Source organism: Tympanuchus pallidicinctus, unplaced genomic scaffold, assembly GCF_026119805.1.
Source record: "Tympanuchus pallidicinctus isolate F22 unplaced genomic scaffold, pur_lepc_1.0 scaffold5, whole genome shotgun sequence".
Taxonomy (NCBI): Eukaryota; Metazoa; Chordata; class Aves; order Galliformes; family Phasianidae; genus Tympanuchus; species Tympanuchus pallidicinctus.
The window spans coordinates 63,318,765-63,339,512 of record NW_026294769.1 but is presented as its reverse complement, the minus strand read 5'-3'; the positions used below and the strand labels follow the sequence as shown (position 1 = coordinate 63,339,512).

The 20,748-nt window shown below is 40.8% G+C and overlaps 1 protein-coding gene across 4 annotated transcripts in view; it reads right to left on the bottom strand.

Annotated features, from left to right (window-relative positions):
• DEPTOR (DEP domain containing MTOR interacting protein) overlaps window positions 1–20,748 on the bottom strand; it is a 95,861-nt gene that overhangs the window by 27,217 nt on the left and 47,896 nt on the right. For all 4 annotated transcript variants that reach the window (XM_052703643.1, XM_052703641.1, XM_052703642.1 and 1 more), the window contains 3 exons: window positions 17,547–17,725; window positions 15,400–15,523; window positions 10,062–10,240 (listed from right to left, as the gene is read on the bottom strand). In XM_052703643.1, coding sequence (XP_052559603.1) covers window positions 10,062–10,240; window positions 15,400–15,523; window positions 17,547–17,725 — 482 coding nt within the window. The remainder of the gene's footprint in view (window positions 1–10,061; window positions 10,241–15,399; window positions 15,524–17,546; window positions 17,726–20,748) is intronic.

Here is a 20,748-nt window from a genome sequence, read left to right as displayed (position 1 = left end):
CAGAAGGGTGAATTTTCATTCGATAAACGGAGGTAAGTGGAAAAGATGAGAACAATTACTCTGTGTTGTAGTATATTTGTATGTAATTTGCATGACAAATGTTTTGTAGCCCCGGTGCTTATGACAAGTAATATCAGTGTGGAGCGCTCAGTGATTTTCATAGTTTAATTTTTCATTTCTACTGATAGTTCACATTTCATATGAGAATGTTGGAACAATAGCTTGCAGCCTCATTTTGAGCAAATGATGCATTTGTATAGCACTATGTAACTATGCACGTTCCTTAACTAAAAGGTAATACTTAAATCTTAAAAAATAAACAGGCATACTTAACTCAAACCTTGTACCTTCAACATCAAATAAAATACCTTACCAAAATCTATTGGTGTGACCCATGGGACTTCTGTATGTGTGTGAATTGCCAGCTTTCTGACTTATTCACGAGGAGGGGGAGGCAGGCAGCAGTGCTGTCTCTGAAGTGCTCCTGGATGGACACGCATGCTCTCGCCTTAGGGGAAAGCAGCTGGCACAAGCCCCACGTATGTGAATGCTGGATGCTGAGCACAGAAGGCTGGTTTTGTTGGGCTTGGTACACTCTGGCCAAGAGGCAGCAGAGCAGGCAGGAGTGCTCACTCCCCTGCCACAGCAGCCAGCATTTTGCTGAGATCAGCACAGAAAAGTGGGAGTGGAAACATTTTCAAAGCCCACTGCAGGAAGCTTGGAGGGCTGCACAGACTTGCTCAGAAGGGACTTCTTCAAAGGTAATTTTAAGGTTGTTACCTAGAGGGTTGACTCAGAGGCAGCAGCAGATAATGTTACTGAGGCTGACAAGGCTCGTGCTTTAGGCTCCTGTGCCTCTGTGGAAGCTGCTGCTGCCAGGTAAAGACTGATCTCACTGCTCCTCAGTTAGCTCGCTGCCCTTGACAGAGCAGCACAGAGAAACCTGCACCCACTCTGGTTTGTCTTAAAATATCAGTATCTGGTTTTGTACGTGATGAAGGTGATGTAAAGAGAAAGGTGTGGGGTGATTTCATGTTTTGTTTCATTCCATTTTAATTCATCATTGCTCATGTGTCAACACATTCATGTTACGATGTGCCCTTTATGCAACAGAAATAAATTGTACCAAGGAGTATAAAAAATATATGGTGACTGGCAACCTCCAAAATCATAACAATGGTCCAAGAGAGCAGGGTATGAACATTAATTCATGGTCACAGCTGGCAAGCTTTGGAGATTCAGTCACAACTCACCAGTCTAATCTCCTGCAGACACAGGGCACAACGTTTCTCCCAGAAGCAGAATTATAAAACTGTCTTCTAATCTCACAAAAATACAGTTTAATCTTCCTTTGAAGCAGCCTGCAATGGCTACTCATGAGCAGTTCCCATAACTTTCCATGCCAGGCAATACAGACTTAACTCAAGATTGAACACATTTAGCTTCTAATCCCTGGAATTTGTAACATCTTTGCTGGAAAGTTACATAAGGTCCTTTCAGAAAACTTCGTAAAGAAGTCTGTGAAGTGATGAAGCAACTCTCAAACATATCATTGATTTGCTTCATCACTTCACAGTGATGAATCGCTTATGATTGCCCCTTAAATTAGGGCTGATTTTTCACTTTTCCTCCAGTTCTCCTTAAAGCTTCTTTATCCTAACTAAAACCCAGATCTTCCAAAATGCCAAAATGCTCATCCTTACAGCATCACTCCCCTTCTTCTGTTTACAGTTGTCCTTTCATACACCTCAGCCCCTAGCAATGGTGACTACAATCACACTGTGCTAAAAGCATAGACTCAGAACGATGCATCTAGGTGCCCTGTGCATCCTCCTTCCCCAGCACTGCATTGTCTCACACCAACAAGCAGTGCTGATATTCTCATTTCCTATAAACTACCCTCTACTGAGTTACATGAAAATGAACCTCTTCTTGGATAATGTCCAATACTGGCCATTTAAATAATAGAGTTCAATCATTTGTATGCTGCCTCATTTATCCATAGTTTTCAAATTTCATCATCAAAGTTTTTGGATGGCCATTCCATATTTGCATTACCGTTAAGAAGAGAAAAATCAGCCTATTTATTTTGGCATTTCTCAGACTATGAACACCTGATGTTGCAACTTTGGCAGTCCTTGTGCCTGGCTGCTCTACAGCTTCTGTCCAACTATTTGAATTATAAACTGCAATGTCCACGCAAATCTTTATTCAGCTTCTGATTCCAACACAAAATCCAGAGATCTTCATAGGGCCCAAATGGCCTTTTCTTCTGCAAGGAGGCTGATACACAGCAGAGATAAAAACATTAGATTTAAGTCAATTGCAAGGAACTGAGGAGACTTAAGAAAGTACAAAACCCGATTTTAATAAATGGTGTGATTCATGCCATAAAAATCAAACCATCTTGATAACTGGCTCTTTCCCCAGATCCCTCCCACAACCTCAGTTCTCCATGATTTCAAGGGCTGATAATCCATGCACATCTCCAGCATGGTGATTAACATTTTGTAGCAGCCGAATGCTGCAGTTCCAGCAGACCCCGTGTTGCAGTGTACCCAGCTGCTCTGCTTGTCCCCAGAAACATGAAGTTGTCAGTGACTGTCAGTCCCAGGCCCATGGCTCAACTGGGACAGGGCTCCTTAACGTTGAGGAGGAGCTGAAGAGCTGCTCTCCCCAGTGCAGTGGAGGACACAGTTAAGCACGTGCTAGTTTGAGTGTGTGCCTGTGCTGGGGTTAAAAGGTTAGAAAAGTTTTGGCAATGTACGTGAAGTTCTGAGCACTGATATTTCAGATCTTTTCCTATTTCAGGCCACAAGAAGCACTGAACCCTTCCCAGCAGCACAGAGCACGCTTCCAAGTCCTTTGATATAAGACAGTAATTCCAGTTTATCCTGAAATAGATTTCAGCTTTCCAGTGAGACAGTTTGCTCTATTAAAGTGGAGATAAACCTAGCCTGAAGCTGCAAGAGACCGCTCTGGTCCTCCCCCGCTACTGGCTGCAGTGCTCTGTCCTTGCCCACTGCATGTCTCAGAAGACCACATCAGTTTTGATCTCTAAGGATGCACAACTTTCCACCCCAAAACATCCCATCATACTGAAAGCAAACGTGGAATGGTATGAAACAACACCAAGCCCTCTGGCAGACCATGGGGAGGAGTGGGGGCTGCTGATTGCCAAGAGGGAGGTCCTGGCTATGCCCTGCCCCTCCCCTTGGCAAGGGCTCACCTCCAGCCCTGCTGCCTTTGCTTCCTCACTTCCCTCTCCTAAGCAGATGGAGCGTTTAGAAGGGAAGGAAACAAATCAGCTCGGTTTCTATTAGGAGAGCTTTTTATTAAGAGGAAGTTTTTCACACAGGGGGTGGTGAGGCACTGGAACAGGTTGCCCAAGGAGGTTGTTGGATGCCCCATCCCCGGAGGCACTCAAGGCCAGGCTGGATGTGGATCTGGGCAGCCTGGTCTGGTGGTTGGCAACCCTGCACGCAGCAGGGGGGTTGAAATTAGATAATCACTATGGTCCTTTTCAACTTAGGCCATTCTATGATTCTATTTATGATTCTATCTCTTAGCAGAAAAGCAGTGGAGGTGTACATCCACTTTGGCTCGGGGAGCCTTCAGGCTTGGAGGAGGCAATCTGCCCAGCCCTGAGCTCGCTGCCTTAGCCTCACTTGGCTCAGCACTACCAGCATGGCCTCACAGCTGCTTTTGCCCCAGTGCTGCTCATTGGCCTGCACCAACACACATGTGGCAGGGGAGAATAAAGGACACTTCATTCTACACTGGACAATGTTTTTTCCATTTCTCTTCCTGTTTTCCTAAAGCTAATCTGGTTTCTGCAGATCCATTTTAATAAAGGCACCTATTCATATTGGTTTCCTTTTACACATGGATGAATTCCACCTGCTTGGAGCTCCTTCCAGTCAAGGCAGAGGCAGCATGATGTCCAGCCAGGCAGCCTTGTGACATTGATTCTCTGCACCACAAAAATACAGCACTTGCATTTCCACCTTTTATCAAAGTACACACACTCTGCAGACTGTAGTTAAGCCCACCTGTGGATGCACTCACCCTGCATTCCCAGCTCCTGGCCCTGCAGCTGTACTACGTGGGATTGTTTTCTCATCTGGATTATGAAGAGTTCACTAGGAGCAGAGAATGGAGCTCAGTTTGAACTGCACCCACTGTAATTATAAAACTGTAAAGCTGATCCTATTGCTGAAATATGGAATCCAGAGAGCTGTTCCAGCTCAGCCCAGCTAAGCGTGAAGGCAGTGAACATGTCAAGCAACTGACAAGTGTCCAGAAAAACAAAGTGATCAAACCATCTGAGCTGCTTCTATGAAATATGGTATAATCATGCAATGAATAAAATATCCAGGCAACTTTTAAGCTGCCTTCAAAACATCAGGATTACAATACATAGGTCTCAAAAATCCCTCAGGGGCTGAAATAGAAGTCTCCAGCTTCTATTAAAGCTGTGTGCTCTGCTCAGTGCATTAGCATCTTATTTTAGCTGCCTTAAAATAGGTACACAAAAAAATGTTTCTATATACATCTGCTCTTTCCAGCAGGTTTGCAGTCTATTTCCAAATCTATGCTCCTTACACTAGAATGGAAAGCTGCTGTTGAATCACACTGATTTCATCAGCCTTTTCAGTTTGTGTATGAGGATTTATCATCTTTAATTTAGCAAGTTTACAGAACATAGCCAACTGCTTTTCTCTGCTTCCAAATAAAGTATGGAAAGTGCAGGCTGTGGCAAGGGAAGCTGAAAAGGCCCATCTGGGTATCTTTTTTGTGTTGCAGCCGTTAAAAACTGAAACCCATTCTCTGACAGAAAGATTGAATTTGGTAGTTAATATGAACAGGCATCTTCATACGTTATTTCTGTAGCATATAGATATGTGGGTGTCTTTTTCAAAGAAACAAACACATTCCTGCTTTAGATAAAGACTGTATAGTCTGAATGCTTTCAGGACTGTACAGAATGAATACAACACCTGCTAGGCTCCAGCTGTTAGATTAACTTGAAAAAATACACAAAAATCCATGTGTTAACTCTGGGGGAAGAAATCTATGGCCAGTTAAGTCAAGGACGTATGAGATGGTTCAGTGGTACTTAGAAATTGCTCACAAAAATTAGTAATTTCAAGAAAAGGGGTTCCAAAGTGAAATCACAAATTAAGAAAGAGGTCTATGTTTCACATACATTGAAAATTTTCAGTAATGAAATAAGAAACGTTGACTAATCATAAGCAATAGAGCATATAGAATAGGTGTGACTTGTTACAATTTACTGAAATTGTAGGTGAACATTTCAGCAAGAGCAAAAGAAATAATAAGTTTTTAGATATCTAATTCACTTACACAATTTAAGCAACTTTTAACTGCATCACACATCTGGGTGCTAAATGCTGTGATCAACTTGTTAAGGGTAATTTTGCTGAATAAAGATATGCAATCCTCACAAAGAATAGAGAAAGTCCAACACATGCTTTAAGACTTCTCCACAGAGACAGAGAGATAGCATATGTCAATATTTACTGTTCTCACTAAGTCACTATAAAATGTTTGTTTTCATCTCTGAAAGTAATTTGCACAGTGGAGTATTGCTGATAAAGGATTAATGCTTCAGAGAAGGCAAGCACCTGCTTCTGTGCTAAGCCCTATATATGCAGGGCTGGTGAGTCCAATTAAACTTTTTTAACCTAAAAGGTATTGTTACTGGGGGGGAGAGAACATCATGCCAGGGACATCTTAATACATACTTACTATCATTATAGAACCCTAGCACTAATCAGATGTTTCAAGCAAGGTATCTGCTAGCCAGTCCCTCCAAAAGAGATCTTCCCACCCCTCAGTCATTCAGGAAAGCAAAGACCATGTCTTTTCCAACACTCATCAAATGTGTTCCTTTGCTGGTCCAGGGCTGGGAAGCTGCATTTAGACCCACTGTTGACTTACAGCAGGTAGGGCAATGCAAACCACTTCTGCTAAACCATGCTGCAGTCACTGCCTAGGGAAGGTGCTGGGCAGACGTCACATCATCTCATCAGAGAGGAAATCACACAAAGCACATGCACTCAAAAGCAAGAAGCAGCTTAGAAAATAGCAACAGCAAAAGAGACAGAATGTGAGTTGGAATGGGAGGATGAGCACTGCTGTTCCACCATCCACCTCTCGCATGCACACGCTGCACAGAGCATCCTGCAGGACAAGCACCCTGTGTCTAAACACCACAAAATACTGAAAAGGGTTTCAAAATTTTTGGTGGCTGCTACAGGGGAAATGTAATTATCCATCTCGTGAAGATGCTAACAATGGATAAATCCCTCTTATTGTTATTAATCAGATTTTTAAAATGGAAAGTACTTATACTTTGATATTCCAGACCTTAAAGTTTTCTTTATCTGCAAAATAGGCAGATGTTTCTTTACCCTCCCAAGGGTCTGCACCCAGTCAGTCCTGGAAGGAGGACCACAGAGCTTAGTCTGTGTGAGCACTTCTCTGCAGTTGAGGCTATAGGTGCAGAGTAAGTACCACAGAAGATGCCATGACCAACTGGCACAGACCCAAAAACAACATCAGAAAGAACCCCAAGCATATTCTCTTTCCTCTTTTGACATCTCAGTATCTCTGTTTTCTGTGACTGTGCGTGGATGCTTATGCCATGCTCTGCCTGCTCCAGCCCATTCTTGTTTTTTTCTGATCTATCCCAGTGCTGGCAGAGTTTGCCTTTTACTGCATGTGAATTTTGACCACAGCAGTTAATCCGTTCCACTGTTTCCCTCTCAAGAAGAATGAGGAAAGTTCCACCTTCCTAGAGGGAATTCTTACCTGTTAACACTGAAAAGCTCCATGTACCTCAGCATACTAGAAGTGGGCTTTCATACAGTTGCCAAACATGCTCTGTGCCCCTTTTGTCCTTGCTGTCACAAGCACAAAGCCATGTTCATAATTCCTCCCACAATCTTCATTCCTGTATTCTGGCAAAGACCATCAGTGTTCACAAATGCAGAATAATAACTACTGGCAAGTACACTGTCAACACAAACCATCAAGAAATGTACAGTGCACAATGCCCTGCTACCTATAATGTTTTTATTCCCTGATACCTGGGGGTATCAGTTCGTAGGAAAAGACATCTGGCTCCTATCTGTGAAAACAGCAGTTTGTGGGTTACCATTTGTATGCACCAGTAGAATTCTCAAAGGAAACAATTCAGCACTTGAGCACATTTCATCATTTTCATTTATGAAAGGGGAAATGTGTGCAGTGATACATGTCCAAAGAGATCAGGAGGATTATTTTTAAACCAAAATGTCTGATGTTTTTACAGCATTTACACAAGCCCTCTTAAATCCATGTTTTCCTTTTTAAAATTAGCATCGGTGTTTGTTTCCTGCCTGAAACCCGGTTGGTGTCTGAGCAATTAAAGTGAAGGCAAATGCAACAGGAAACTACTCTGACTACAGTACCTCAGCTGCAAAATACAACTTTTCTGAGTAATTGCAATGAACGTCAGGATCAGTAAAAATAAATTGCACAATGCAGTTGTGGCTGGAAAATTACTATGGAGACCGGCAACTTGATACAGCTGTTTCTATTACTTTGTATTGCATTAGGTAAGGTAATAAATACTTAATAAGAATAGTAAAGCAAGCTTCATTTTATTCCACATGGTGCATATCAAACAATCCTGTTAGCGAAAGATTACCCTTAGGGCAGAAAAATGTTTCATTCTCCACTCCTGTTCCGTCAAGAGCTGTTGTGCTGACTCTGCCAACAAGCATGCCAATTAGTGTCAAGTAACATTTTGGGACTGCTGACGCAATACACAACAAAAGGAACACAGTGTGGTGAAGTGGACTTGCTGCATTCAGAGACAGAAAATACCATTTTTATTTTGGTAACTGGACTTAGAATTCAGAAAGGTGGAGAAAAGAGAATACCATTCCCCACCATGTTAAGGTTTACATTCCCAGTTGAGAACTGTGAGGTCTCATTTGGAGCTCTGTTTTTAGAGAAAGGAGACACTGCACAAACCTTCAAAAGGCACAGATCACATCCTCTTGCTCAGTTGAATCCCCCATCAGCTCAGCAGTTATCTGTCACCAATATTCCTAATGCTACCTAGACAAACAGTTCCTGTGAAATGCAGAGGAGAATGAAATCTGTTTGGAAGTGTGCACAAAGCACATCTACTAAAGAGAAATCTCAGGGAAATTACTCAGGTTTATTACACTTCCAGCTTCCTCAGCTGGTCCCACTGAGCTGCCTCTGCCCATAAACAGCTGAGTGAGGAAGACAACAGTACTGCAGGGCGAGTAGGTGACTTCCTTCAACAGTCAGTCAGACAGTTCACAGAGCCCCCTTGTCATCATCACATCATGACTTGCAGATCTAACAGGATGCTTTGCACATGATGCTGACGTTAGAAGAGAATGGGCAGGCGATAAAACTTCAAATGTGGGCAGGGCAGTCCCATATGATGAGCAAGGCCAGCACTGTCAGAAGTCTCCCCAGAAACCCTGCATGACAGAGACAAAACTACTTCCCTGCCAATGGCTCAATGAGAGCAATGTTTGATCTGCAATGAGTGTCACATCCTGACTTTCTTAGCTCTGCAAAGATTTCAGTAGAAAAGTGAATCCAGCTTCACACTATGTATCAAGTGCTGACTTTATTTCCTCTGCAAAAATGCCAACAGCAGCATCAGCCTCACTCTTGTCTTTTTTATTCTTTATCTTTTTCAAGGTGGTTTACCTTGCATATAATACACTGAAAACACTCCAGTAAAAATAGGAATTAAATCATTGCTGCTATAACAAGGAGAGGTGGAATACCTTCCCTCTTCGACAAGCCCCAAGCAGTTGGCACCCTATAAATCATAGGAAGCAGAAGGGTAATTATAGAACTGGAGGCTGATTACTGTAAACATTGAGCAGTAGCTCCCAGTAATCGGAAACCAAGGATAATGTGAGCATGATCACAACCATGAAGGAACCGTGCAGGTCACTATATGCCATCTTTTCTCTATTCCTTAAGACTGGGTTATCTCACAAAGCAACAGACTACAGAGTCAATCTAGCACCTTGTAACTTAACAGCCTGTTAATACTGTGAATTGTTTGTTCCCTGTCAGAATTAGTGTTGATTTGACAACATTGAAAACATCAGGATCTGATTACTTTCCTGCTGTGCACTAAACAGCACTGCTAACAGCTTCCACCAGTCTGTTTTGCTGTCTTTGAGCACCCCTTTCATCACTTCTGTGGGTGATGCTGGTGCATTTATGGGAGAAAATGTCCAGTTAAAGAGATGCAGCTTGCACTGAGAATAGAGGATGACAGTAAGATAAATGGATTTTAATGCCAAGGGTGTTCATTTTTTCACAATCAGGGACACACAGTGAGAAAACTCTCCTCCACCACTGATAGAGGGACCTCTTTGATAAAAGTTGCAGTCATATTGTGCTGGACCACAACGAAGTATCAGATTTGTGCCTCAGAGGAGTTATGTATGCCTCCAGGACCAACATCGTAACACTTGAGCTGAAAGCGATACCTTCTGTTTTAACCAAGCATACCAGAAAGATTACACAACATGACCAAGAGAGAAGCTTGCTTTCTGACCCCAGTGCTCTGCTTCTGTCCTTAAGCAGGAAGAAACACAAAACCTGTCATTTTCACTCTACTCAGAGAATGTAGCTTATTGGTGCTCTAATCCCTATGTGATCCTCACAAAGCAATTTATCTCAATTACACTTACTGCTGATAACAAATTCTACACATTAACTACTAAAGCACAAAAGTATTAATTTTCATTCACATCCTTGTTATTGTTATATATCCCCAAACTCTAGTTTTCCTCTGTACTTGATGTAGAATTTTCAGAACTAAGACAAAGAGCTTTGGAAAAATTCACCGTTTCATTAAATAACTTGAAATTATCTAGAACGTGGGTACACGACCAGCAAGACAAAAGCACCTTCACATGACTTTCCCTGAAGAAAGAACTCCAAAAAGCATAGCTTTAACTACCTAGTAGTAAATATCTCACCATGCTGTATAATCCCATGCTCCAAAAGCCTGCGGCCAAGCTGCTCAGCTTCAGTCCGTGTCGTGGCCTCTCCTTCCTGGGTCAACCAGTCAATGAACTCTGATGCCACGAAGGTTCGCTCATACTTGACCCCTTCCTCTTCCCTGGCTTGCAGAAGAGTATTTTCAGAACTCATCAACCTGGTTTGGAGGGGAAAAAATTGGTAAGGAAAACAATGCTTAAAAACAAAACAAACAAAACAAAAAACCCCAAAACAGCCTCCTCCAGATCCCTTGTGGCAAATTTCACAAGAATTTCACAAGCAAAGAGACATGAATCTCTCTCTGACTTATTAAACCTTTCCTCAAGCCATCAATCTAAACTCAGGATGTGAATTGCAGCATCTCAGACAAGAAATTAAGGTTTTATACCGCAGTACAAAGTTTTTGTTTTTGAAGCTTTCTCCTTTTTTTCTCTACATGAAAATAAAGGGTTTCAGTTTCACATTTCCCACATTTAATTCTTTAGCGTCTTTAAAAGTTAACATGTAACCCATTTTCAAATAAAATCAACCTAAAAACATCAGACTGTAATTAATGTATTCAGAAATTCCCAATTAATTTTTACAGGTAGCAGGACTGTACCCCTAAGTTTTTTAGATGGTTTTGAAAATCCTCCCCTTAAGCTTTTCAACAGCTGCAGAAAAATTGAAGAGGAAGGAGAAAAGGCAATTCTGTGGTCTGGGTGGTTGGTAAATGTCTGGCTTCCAGCACTCCAGGATGCAGCTGCAGCCAGCAAAGTTGCACACCTGAAAACATTTTCACATCTGAGCCACCATGCCTCAATCTGCTCTGCAGAGTGAAGAGGAATACTGTATGTGCTAGCAACTGGCAGGTTATGTAGCCTAAATGCTAAGAAAATTTTTCTCCATTCAAGTGATGTAAACAAATGGTGCAACATAAAACCAAAACAAAAGTCTCAGTATTTTATTAATGCAAAAGTAAGCTTAACTCTTGGGAAGAAAAGAAATGAGAATCACTCTTTGAATACAGAAATCCACCTTTCTGTTGTTGGGAAACTGAGCAACATAGATTCCTTATTCACTAATTTCATTCCTGTTCCTAATTTTTCTATTTACTATAGACTAGTGGTAAGATTTTCAGAATAACAGTTCAAGAATGGTATGGATGAGGTTTTTCCATGTAAGACTAGCAAGGCTTCTCCCTTCACCAAGTATTTGGAAACTAAACTGACCTACAGCATGAAAACTTGAAAAGCTCTCAATCTTGGCCCTTATCATGATCAGAAGTTTGAATTTCCTGTAGGTCCATAGGTGGGCAATCCCATCCATGGAAAACTTATCTCTTTCTCCCACACTAAGCACATTTAATACAGAAAGAGCTCCAAGGCTCCATCTTTAACTGTCTCTCACTCACTGAGAATTTTCCCCCCAGAAAAAAATGCAAACCCAAAGATCGTGCCTCTTCATACCATCTGCTGCATGGTTACCCAAAGCTGGTTACCCAGGCTCTGTGGGCACCTAACAAAAAATCCTGAGGATTAAGCTAATTGTTCTTTGATGAGTCTATAATTAGTTGACCAGCTCATTGAAGCAGCAGATGAAGCTCATTGAAAAAGAGATGCTAATCGTTTGATTTTTACAGAGCCACAGAAGAAAACTGGAAGAATATCAAGTGGAAAAACACTCAGCTTGACATTTCACACTCTTCTGCATGTGCCCAGAATAGCACTGCAAAGGATTTGGGCTTGTGAGCAAACAGACACAACAAATTGACAGTTTTACAAACCCAGAAACTGTAATCCATTGCTAACTGAAGTAAATCACTGTAACTTTACTGCTGTCAACAAAATGGTACCCATTACCATCGGCCAAAAGCCTGGTCTTTCATTGCTCAAAACTGGAAACTGCCTCCATCTCTTCCATTTTCTCATGTTTCAAACAACTGTGGGTCCGTTCATGTCAAAGCATATTATTTGCTGAAACTTGTGCTGTCCTACATGGAAGGAATGTATTTGGCCAAACACTGAAATTCAAGCCTTTTTTTTGTTGTTGTTTTAACTTAGTTTTATCTAAATTTGAGTCGACCACTGAAGAGGTAAAATGAAAATGATGTCAAAACAGTCTCAGAATTATGTGGATGACTTCCTGAAAGCAAAAGCATAAAATTTCATTTCTTTCACTGTGAAATCTGATTGAGAATACCAGTTGAAGTCAATATCATGAGATGTTGTGTAGTTCTTAAGACTGACTGCACCGGAAACACATCAGTCCTGTGCACCTGGCCTACACCTGTGAGAACTGCAAACATAATCAAAGTATGGGGCCTGCACAACTTAATTTAAAAAAAAAAAAAAAACCAAACTATGAAAAGTCTGTGTTGGATTCAATTAAGACTTGCAGGATTTTGCTGATCAGGAGACATGCTTATATATTCAATCCCTTTGGTCAGTCCTCCAGAATATGAAAACTGATATTGTCAATGGACCTAACAAACTGTTCAGGGAGTTTTAGGAAACTTAAAGCAATAGAAAACCCATTATGTTTCATCTCTAGTTAGAAACTTAAAGCTCAAAGCAAGTTCACACAAAGGATTACCAAAGTTTGCATTTATGTGCAGAGAATCTGAGCTATCTATGGTTTTCAGTGGAAATGAAGGGAAGATAGAGTCAGAGACTGATTTTAAACCTTTTAATTAGGCAAGTACAACCACGGAAGACATTCACAATAGGTAAATGAGGTGATGCCACAGAATAGGAGAGTATAAAGTACAAGGACCTCTATGGTTACACAAAAGGACAGGGAAAGGTTGCTCCTTGTCCGGGGGACAGACCTGGTGTCCTATGTCCCAGGGAGAGGACAGGACATCTTCATTGCTATCTGAATGCTGGGAACCTGCCATCTGCTCCTCTATCCATGTAACAGAGTCTGCTGCTCCTCTTAAATATTTTTGCTTAGTTTACTCATTTAGGGTAAAAATCTGCACGAGTGATGTTGAGTAACGTCTGCAATTTTTGGCAAGCACAAACTATGCTGGCTTCTGAATGTAACAGTACTCCAGCCCTGATGTGATGGGCAGAGAAGTGTAGGAAACAGTATTACAACGCCTATCCTAAATGAGCAAAGCCTAATGAAGGCAGCATTAACTGAAAGGCTGAGACACTTCTAAAATATGTTGTATGCAGACAGATTTCCTTTGTCATAGTCACATTTCTCTTGAAATTAGACCTATGGACATTTTGATAAATAAGTTGAATATGCTGGTAAGTGATTTCACAACTGTGCATAAACACTTTCTCCTCTATTATTGCCTCTAAACTATTTTAATTATGCTACATTAGTATTTTCTTTCCCAACAATGTAAGAAAAGATGTATTGCCCATACTTCACTACAAAACTCTTTCCGTACTAGTTTGACTTTCAGCATCAGATTTTGAGTTTAAAATGCACCCATGAAACTGAAAAGTTGTTGCTAATAGGTGTGCATGGAGAAGGATATAATGAAATCAGTGTAATGCCCAGCAGGCTTTGCTGCATAAGCTAAGGTGAAACCCAAACAGCCCAGGTATGCAGCCTTATCTTCCACAAATAGAACAAAATTTTCCAGTGATCCATGGTGAATTTTTACTAGTTTTGACTGTCACAGCCTGGTGCTGAAATGCCATGTATTTTTTAATCTACATTATGTCAAGCACTGGGGATGGGTTGTAAAAGTTTCAAAACCGTTTAGATATGTTGCTTAGGAGCAACCACCTCATGAGGATGAGTTATACTTAGATATAGGTGCTGCTTTTGGCACTAGCTCCCTTTCCAAGATGAACACCATTATAAACATTGTTCTGCAGGTGTGATGTAGGGCAAGCTGGACACTGTTGGTTTGGGGATGGTTGCTCACACAGAGAAATGGGGATGGAAGTAGAAACTCTGGCAGAACAATTTTTCCTGCCTTAGCTGGTTTCATGCAAGGCATGTAACCAGCCTCACCAAGAAAAAACTGTTTTGCTCACAAAAGCCTAGAACTTGACATGAGGTTGCAGTCTAGACACACCAATCAACTTTCCATAACACAGGCAGTGCCTGGGGGCAGTGTGTTGCAGTCTGCAGGAGCAAATGCTGTGCTATGTAGAGCACAGGAGATTTTGAAGAAGGGCATTTCAACTGATCATTCTGTGTATCCAATAAGTAATTTTTCCCAGCAGTGTATTTTCTTGTGTTTTGCCTGATTTGTTTTCACATTAATATTCACAATTATGGAAAATTTGCATGGCAGATACAACAAAAGGAGCAACATTTACAATTGCTTTTTTTAAATACATATTTCAGATTAACTGCTCTTTGACCAGATTGCCGCTTATAGCCTTCTAACCTGTTAACACCATCATGATGATAACATTATCATCAGCTTTTAAACCTGGCGTTATCCTGGTGCCACGTTTAGAGCTCCAGTAAAGATACCCAGCCCCCGGTTTGCAGAAAGCTGCAGAGCCGGCCAAGTGTTTGGAAGGCACTTCCAACAGCACAGCACACCCAATCCTCTGGCAGCTCTGAGCTCTTGGCTCTTGGCAGCCTTCCCCTGTTCTGCACCTGCCCTCTTGTGCAGGGAAACTAGAAGGGGTAGGCATTGGTTTGAAAACCCTGGGACGCACCAGCAATAAGGGGCTGTGCAGTGGGGGTTCACGGCTGTGGTATCAGCCTTCTGCTTACTCATTTATTATAGACTGAGCAGTATAGTTCAGCTGCCTGGTTATCTGACAGAAGTAATCCACTGAGATATTCAGTATCCCAGAACAATCATTAATTTCAAATCTTAATTAGATGTTCTTGGCTTATTTTTTCAGGCAACTGTTTTTAGTGTAATCTCTCTGATGCAGAAGCTTTGCAGGCTGGAACGGTGAACTTTAATTTCACTTATTGTATAAAATCGTACCTCCCAGTGAAGTCTAAACAGATATTCAGCCACTTGGTCATTACATTTTGATGTACTAAAGTTGTGGGGTTTGTGAGTACAGTTTTACAGAGCCAATCATTTGTGACTACTTTTATAAAATATAGTGCAAGGACTTAAATTTACATTGGGTTTTCCCGTGGCATTTTATGAGAACACAAAAAAATATCATTTCATTATAAACAAATGCTTTAAGTGAACATGGTAGAAAACTGAAAGGGATATGGGAAAGAAAGAAAGAAGGGTTACAAAAAAAAGCCATGGGATTTCACAGCCACAACTTCTGCATGATATTCAAAACTCTATGATTCTATTCCATGAAAATCAGATGAAAACACCCATTTGCCCCCTGCAGCACTGTTACTGACACCTGATGGATACTGAATACAACGTACTTTTCATACAGTCTTTGTCCTCTCATGAACACCTTCACCTCATTATCCAGCGGAAACGTCCCATCGTCTTTTCTGAAGCGGTAGAACAGTTTGGCATCCTTGAATTCTTTATGCTCGTCACAAACTGAAACATAAACAAAATCTTCATAGGGATGTTAAAGGGTTGAGAATCCATTTAGCAAATTCACTGGTGAACTTCAAAGCAAGCATGATTGGATCCCAGCCCCCTGTGCTTAGGATATAGCCTAATACATTAGGTTGTACAACCTAAATAAATTAGAACCTTAAGTTCTAATAAATGATGAAAGACTGAAGAAGGCTTTCAGAAAGATAACAAAATTTCTAGCTACGAGGGATTCGTGTTCATCACTTTCATGAGTATTAGTGTGGACACCAATGGCAATAAAGCATCCATCTGTTAGGTAACTGGAAAACCTTTTGATGTAAACTGTTTAAAAGATACCACTGTAGAGCAGCCAATAATTTAAAGATTGGCAAACTGCTTAATGTTACTTGTATTAGTTAAACCATGTGGCAGGAAAGCTGAGACTCACTGCAGGATCAGTTAGAACCAAAGCCTTCTGCCCTCTTAAAATCATCTCAATTACACTGTCATGTCAGCTAGCAAATGGAAGGTACAATAGGAACACACTGAGAAATACTAAGTAAGGATTTACAAGAGAGCAAATGTCAGTGGGTTCCTACAAATGCCAGAAGCAAGGAAAGGGAAGGCCGCCCATGCAAGGTGCTGCAAAGAGCTGTCAGCTTACTGGCTTGGGCTCGCCTGCTGCACCACAGGCACAGGAGCAGTGGCTGGCACCGCTTCCATTTGGCACTGGTATGGAAAGGATGCTCTGAGCATCCTGCAGAACTGATTAAACCTACCCGACTGAGCCCTCACTCATTTCACCAACCATTTTATTAACTTTGAGAGTAACAGATGAAAATTTTCAACAGGCACCTTCTTTTCATGTGATACACATGCACACACATGTATATAATTTCCATCAAAGCTAGGGTGTGCAATTGGATTCTAAAGCAAAAAACATTTGAAGGCTGTTAAAGTTTTAAACAAGCACTCAGCAATAAGATATCTATTGCTCAATTAAATTAAATCACTCAGGCATCCATGCGACTCTTCACCGACATTTTCTCAATAGAGGATTAAGTAGTCAGATTTGAATACCCTGTAATTACTTTATTCTTTAACTATCTATCGTCAATCCCAGTTTCCATAACAACCCAGAATTTTAATTTAATAGCTGAGCAGAAGCTATAGAAGTGGCACACGTTTAGTATGTGCATTTCTTCCTTTAATTAAGGTGTTGTTAATGCACGGCTGATAGCAGCAGTATTCCTGCACAGTGACCTCTGCACAAATTCAACAGTCATCTGCTAGCAATTGCTCTATTTTCTATTTAAAAAGAAACAAATGGTACATTTTGTCTTCTTGAAATAGGCAATACTATGCGCCTGGAATAGAGGAATTGGATCTTCTTTGTCTGTGTGCTTTCCAGCCTCTTTGTGCACTAAAAGGCAACTAAATGCTGCCACTGATTTGGTAGCCTCCTTTTCATAAGTGTAAATTGTCATTCAAGGCGCTGAATGGAACAGGTCTCAAACACACAAGTTTAGGAGAAAATTAATCAGGGCGCAGTCGGACATCTAACTCTTGCAGCTGTAGCAGCACAAATGTTTGTGCAGCTGGTGCGAGGAAGAGAGTTGGAGAACAAATCCCTGTGAGAAAGATGACGCTTTTTTTTGCTGGCTTATTTTTCAGATGGGTTTTTCAGCTGGAAAGAGAGAAAGGGGCTGTGCAGGGGGAGCAGGGAGGGGAGGAAAGGGCAGGCAGTGGTGATGAAGGCACCGGTGAGGGCAGGATCCAGCTGAGGATGCTTGGGAGGCAGAGAAGCAGCAGCACAGTCTGCAGGGACTTTCCTCCTGTACCTGACATGGGGAACACAACTCTTCACCCTGATTGCCTCTCGGTGTCCCTGGGGACACAGAGGGCCTTGTGGGGCAGCACCCTTCAAGCCAGGTGTCCCCTTCCTGGCAGGGATCAGAACCTACTTATCTTATACTTGAGTGAAGAACACAAAGTGGATTTCTGCTTGCTTATATCAGCTTAGAGCTGATACTGCACTTACCATGATGGATAATGCTGTGATCCAATAACTTCTGGACAAGTTTAATTGCTGTCTCTCGATCCGAGGCCTCCTTATGGTCAATCAGCCAGTCGATCAGCTCTTTGGCAACAAAGCAGTTGGGATACGTCTTGAGGTGGTGCCTCCGGTCTTTGATGACCTTCTCTTCATGCAGTCGGAGCCTGTGGGTCCAAAATCAACCCATGAATTGGGTGTACAAAGACTTTCTGCAACCAGTGAGATTGGGAAAAGGGCTGAGCCAAGAAGGCACACCCAGGCCTTGCTCCACACAAATGCTCTGCAGTTGTTGGGTGCAGCAGAACAGAGCCTTCCACCCATGCCAGGCAATGCACACAAAACGTTTGTTACCATGTCAAACCTCATACTTGAGAACATTGTATTTCTGTCCTGTGGAAAAGACTAGGAAATGAAGAACAGCAGAGCATACAAAGCCCATTAAATGCTTCCTGTTTGCCAATTAAACTGTCAATAAATTTGAATTAATTTTCCCACATTACCACTAATGTGTTCCATGTCACTCAGCATCACTGCCATAGATTTTTTTTAACACCATTCATTTTCTCAGTTTCTTCATTGGTTGGGTAACTGCATTTTGCCTCCAGCTGCACAAGCGCAGCATTTGAGATTTAAAATTCAGTCACAAAGCTGTTATCTAGAAAAAAAAAAGTTGCCTCCTACTCATAACTAAGGGAAACTGATATCTCACTCTGCAAACTGTTGGTAAATGCTATCTATCTGCAAAATCTCATCATCATGTTCAAAGTAAATAGATTGGCTGTTTTTGAGATGCTTGGGTCAGAATGCAAAACCCTGGTTAGATTAGTAACGGCTTTAGAGTTCTATATCTTTATTTTTAAAATGGAGGAGATTTAGACTGGATATAAGGAAGAAACTTTTAACAGTAAGGCTGGTGAAGTTCTGGCAAAGGTTGCCCAGAGATTTGGTGGATGCCCAGTGCCTGGAAACGTGCAAACTCATGCTGGACAGGGCTCTGAGCACCCTGACTGAGCTGTAGTGTCCCTGCTCACTGCAGGGGAGTTGAACTAGATGACCTTTAAGGGTCTCTTCTAACTCAAATGTTTCTATAATTCTAGGATTCTACGGTTTTTATTTCAGCTTTTTTTTTTTTTTTTTCCAAATAAACATAATGAGTAACATCTTTATCAATAAATTAATGGACATACATTTTTTAAAGTCTAAATAGGTTTTCTGTTTTTTTGTTTATTTCTTTTCATTTTCTGTTAATAAATTTAATAATTCCATTTTTGCAGTGCCTTGTATGCACCTTGGTTATGAAGAAAATACGGAAACCACAGTTCCTGGACTACTACCATGAAGAGAAATGTTGTCACTCATTTCAAAGTGCCCAGAATCTTTTCATGCAAATACTCTTGCTGACTTCAAAGAAGTGCCAAGTAATGCTGTAATAACGGTAGGGGTACAACTATCTCTGGTTTTCAAATTGGAAAGTTGACAGCGGAGTGTCAACTTGAGTCTAGGGAAGCACAGAAGTGACCAGTTGTCCTCTCCTTGTGATTCCAGCATGAAACAAACATTTCTCTTTAAAATCCAATAAAAGGAAATTACTTGGCTGAAATTGGCAAAGACAATGTTACTATGGCAGTAGACGAGACTTCTACCTTAAAATAGTAGGATAGCCATGTTTTTGTTGTGCAGCGTTCAGCTTTGAGTACTGGAACGTCCAATCAATAATAGAAATTCAAAACTATACTTTGCAAGCATAAAAAAAAATGAATACTTTTGTATTAAAAACACTAATAAATCAGATTAGGATTCTGGAAAGAAGTAATGGTAAATGCCACATGCCTTGTGAAATTCTCTGAGCTAAAATATCTTTTGCTTAAGGAATATTTTCCAGATGTGCTTTAGCAGCTGTTGCCATACTTAGAAAGAAAAGCCTACACAGCTCTAATTATAGAATGTGCAATTATCATTATTTCTGACTGAGCTTTTCATTTTAAATATGTTTCAGGTTTTTTTAATGTTCATCAATTCGTATGCTACACAATAGAAGAACAATGATATGTAAATAGAAATGTAATACGTATGTAGATGGCTTGACCTATCTTTCAGTCACTGCTGTAAGTCTGAATGAACGGGGCTCATCTGACACAAAGGGGAAAACTGTTCTATTAAATTCTTTGCACAAACTCTATGCTAGAGTGTGCCAAGAGGGCTATGGTATTCCATAAACAAGCCAGCAGACGAGAGCATCACAACTGAGTATTTATGTCTTAAATTCTGACCAAAGACTTCAATTGACTTCAAACCTTCAATTGGTGGACTCATATCTATTTTAACTTCTCTTACATGCCAAAAGATACATGGTTTCACTACAGCCTTCTTCCTTACTCTGGGCATTACAGTGCCTCTCTCAATACCTTTTTGCTTATATTCCCATAGCTCACAGAAATTTCATTGTATTAATTATCTTCACTCACTTGCTAATGTGCTTCCAAATTTGCTAAGAGGTCACAAAATCATTAAGCCAAACAGAACATGATCACATAAGCCTCAAGATAGCATAAAAAAATATATTTACACACAATTTCCAAATGGAAATGGGAAATTATTCTGCAGTTTATAGCCACTGTATCCTAATTGGATTATTTCCTTTTCTTTTTTTTTTTTTTTTTTTTTTTTTTTTTTTTTAAATAAAGATCAGAAAGAAAAACTTATACTCTCCCTGGTCCCTTCTCTCTGCTAGGGCTTCCTCACATCTATGAATCAGCTAAAAATCAAACTTTATGGAGGCGAAGTAGTTCAGTAAATTGAAATTGTGCCTACTGTACAGTACAAGTATAAGAACCTCAGATTAAGTTATTGAGCTAATATTGCAGTACATAAATCAAAGGTTTAGGAAGAAATTCTATAAATATGTCAGTATTCAGCCATATTTATCAGGAGTCAAATCAAAAGGGATAAAAAGGAGAAAAAATTGTGTCAGAGAAAACAGTCCTACACTGGGACCAAGGATCAAGTGAAGTGTTAAATTCTTTACCCCTTAGCATCTGGAAAGAGGCTTCTCATCAGAAGACCTCAGGATTTTTTCTACAGAACGTTAATCACATTTTGTCAGCTCATCCACATTATGGCTGGAAAAGACATCACTTGACATCAGGCATATTTCTCTTGCTGGAAGTTTCTCTCAAGAGCTGCTCAG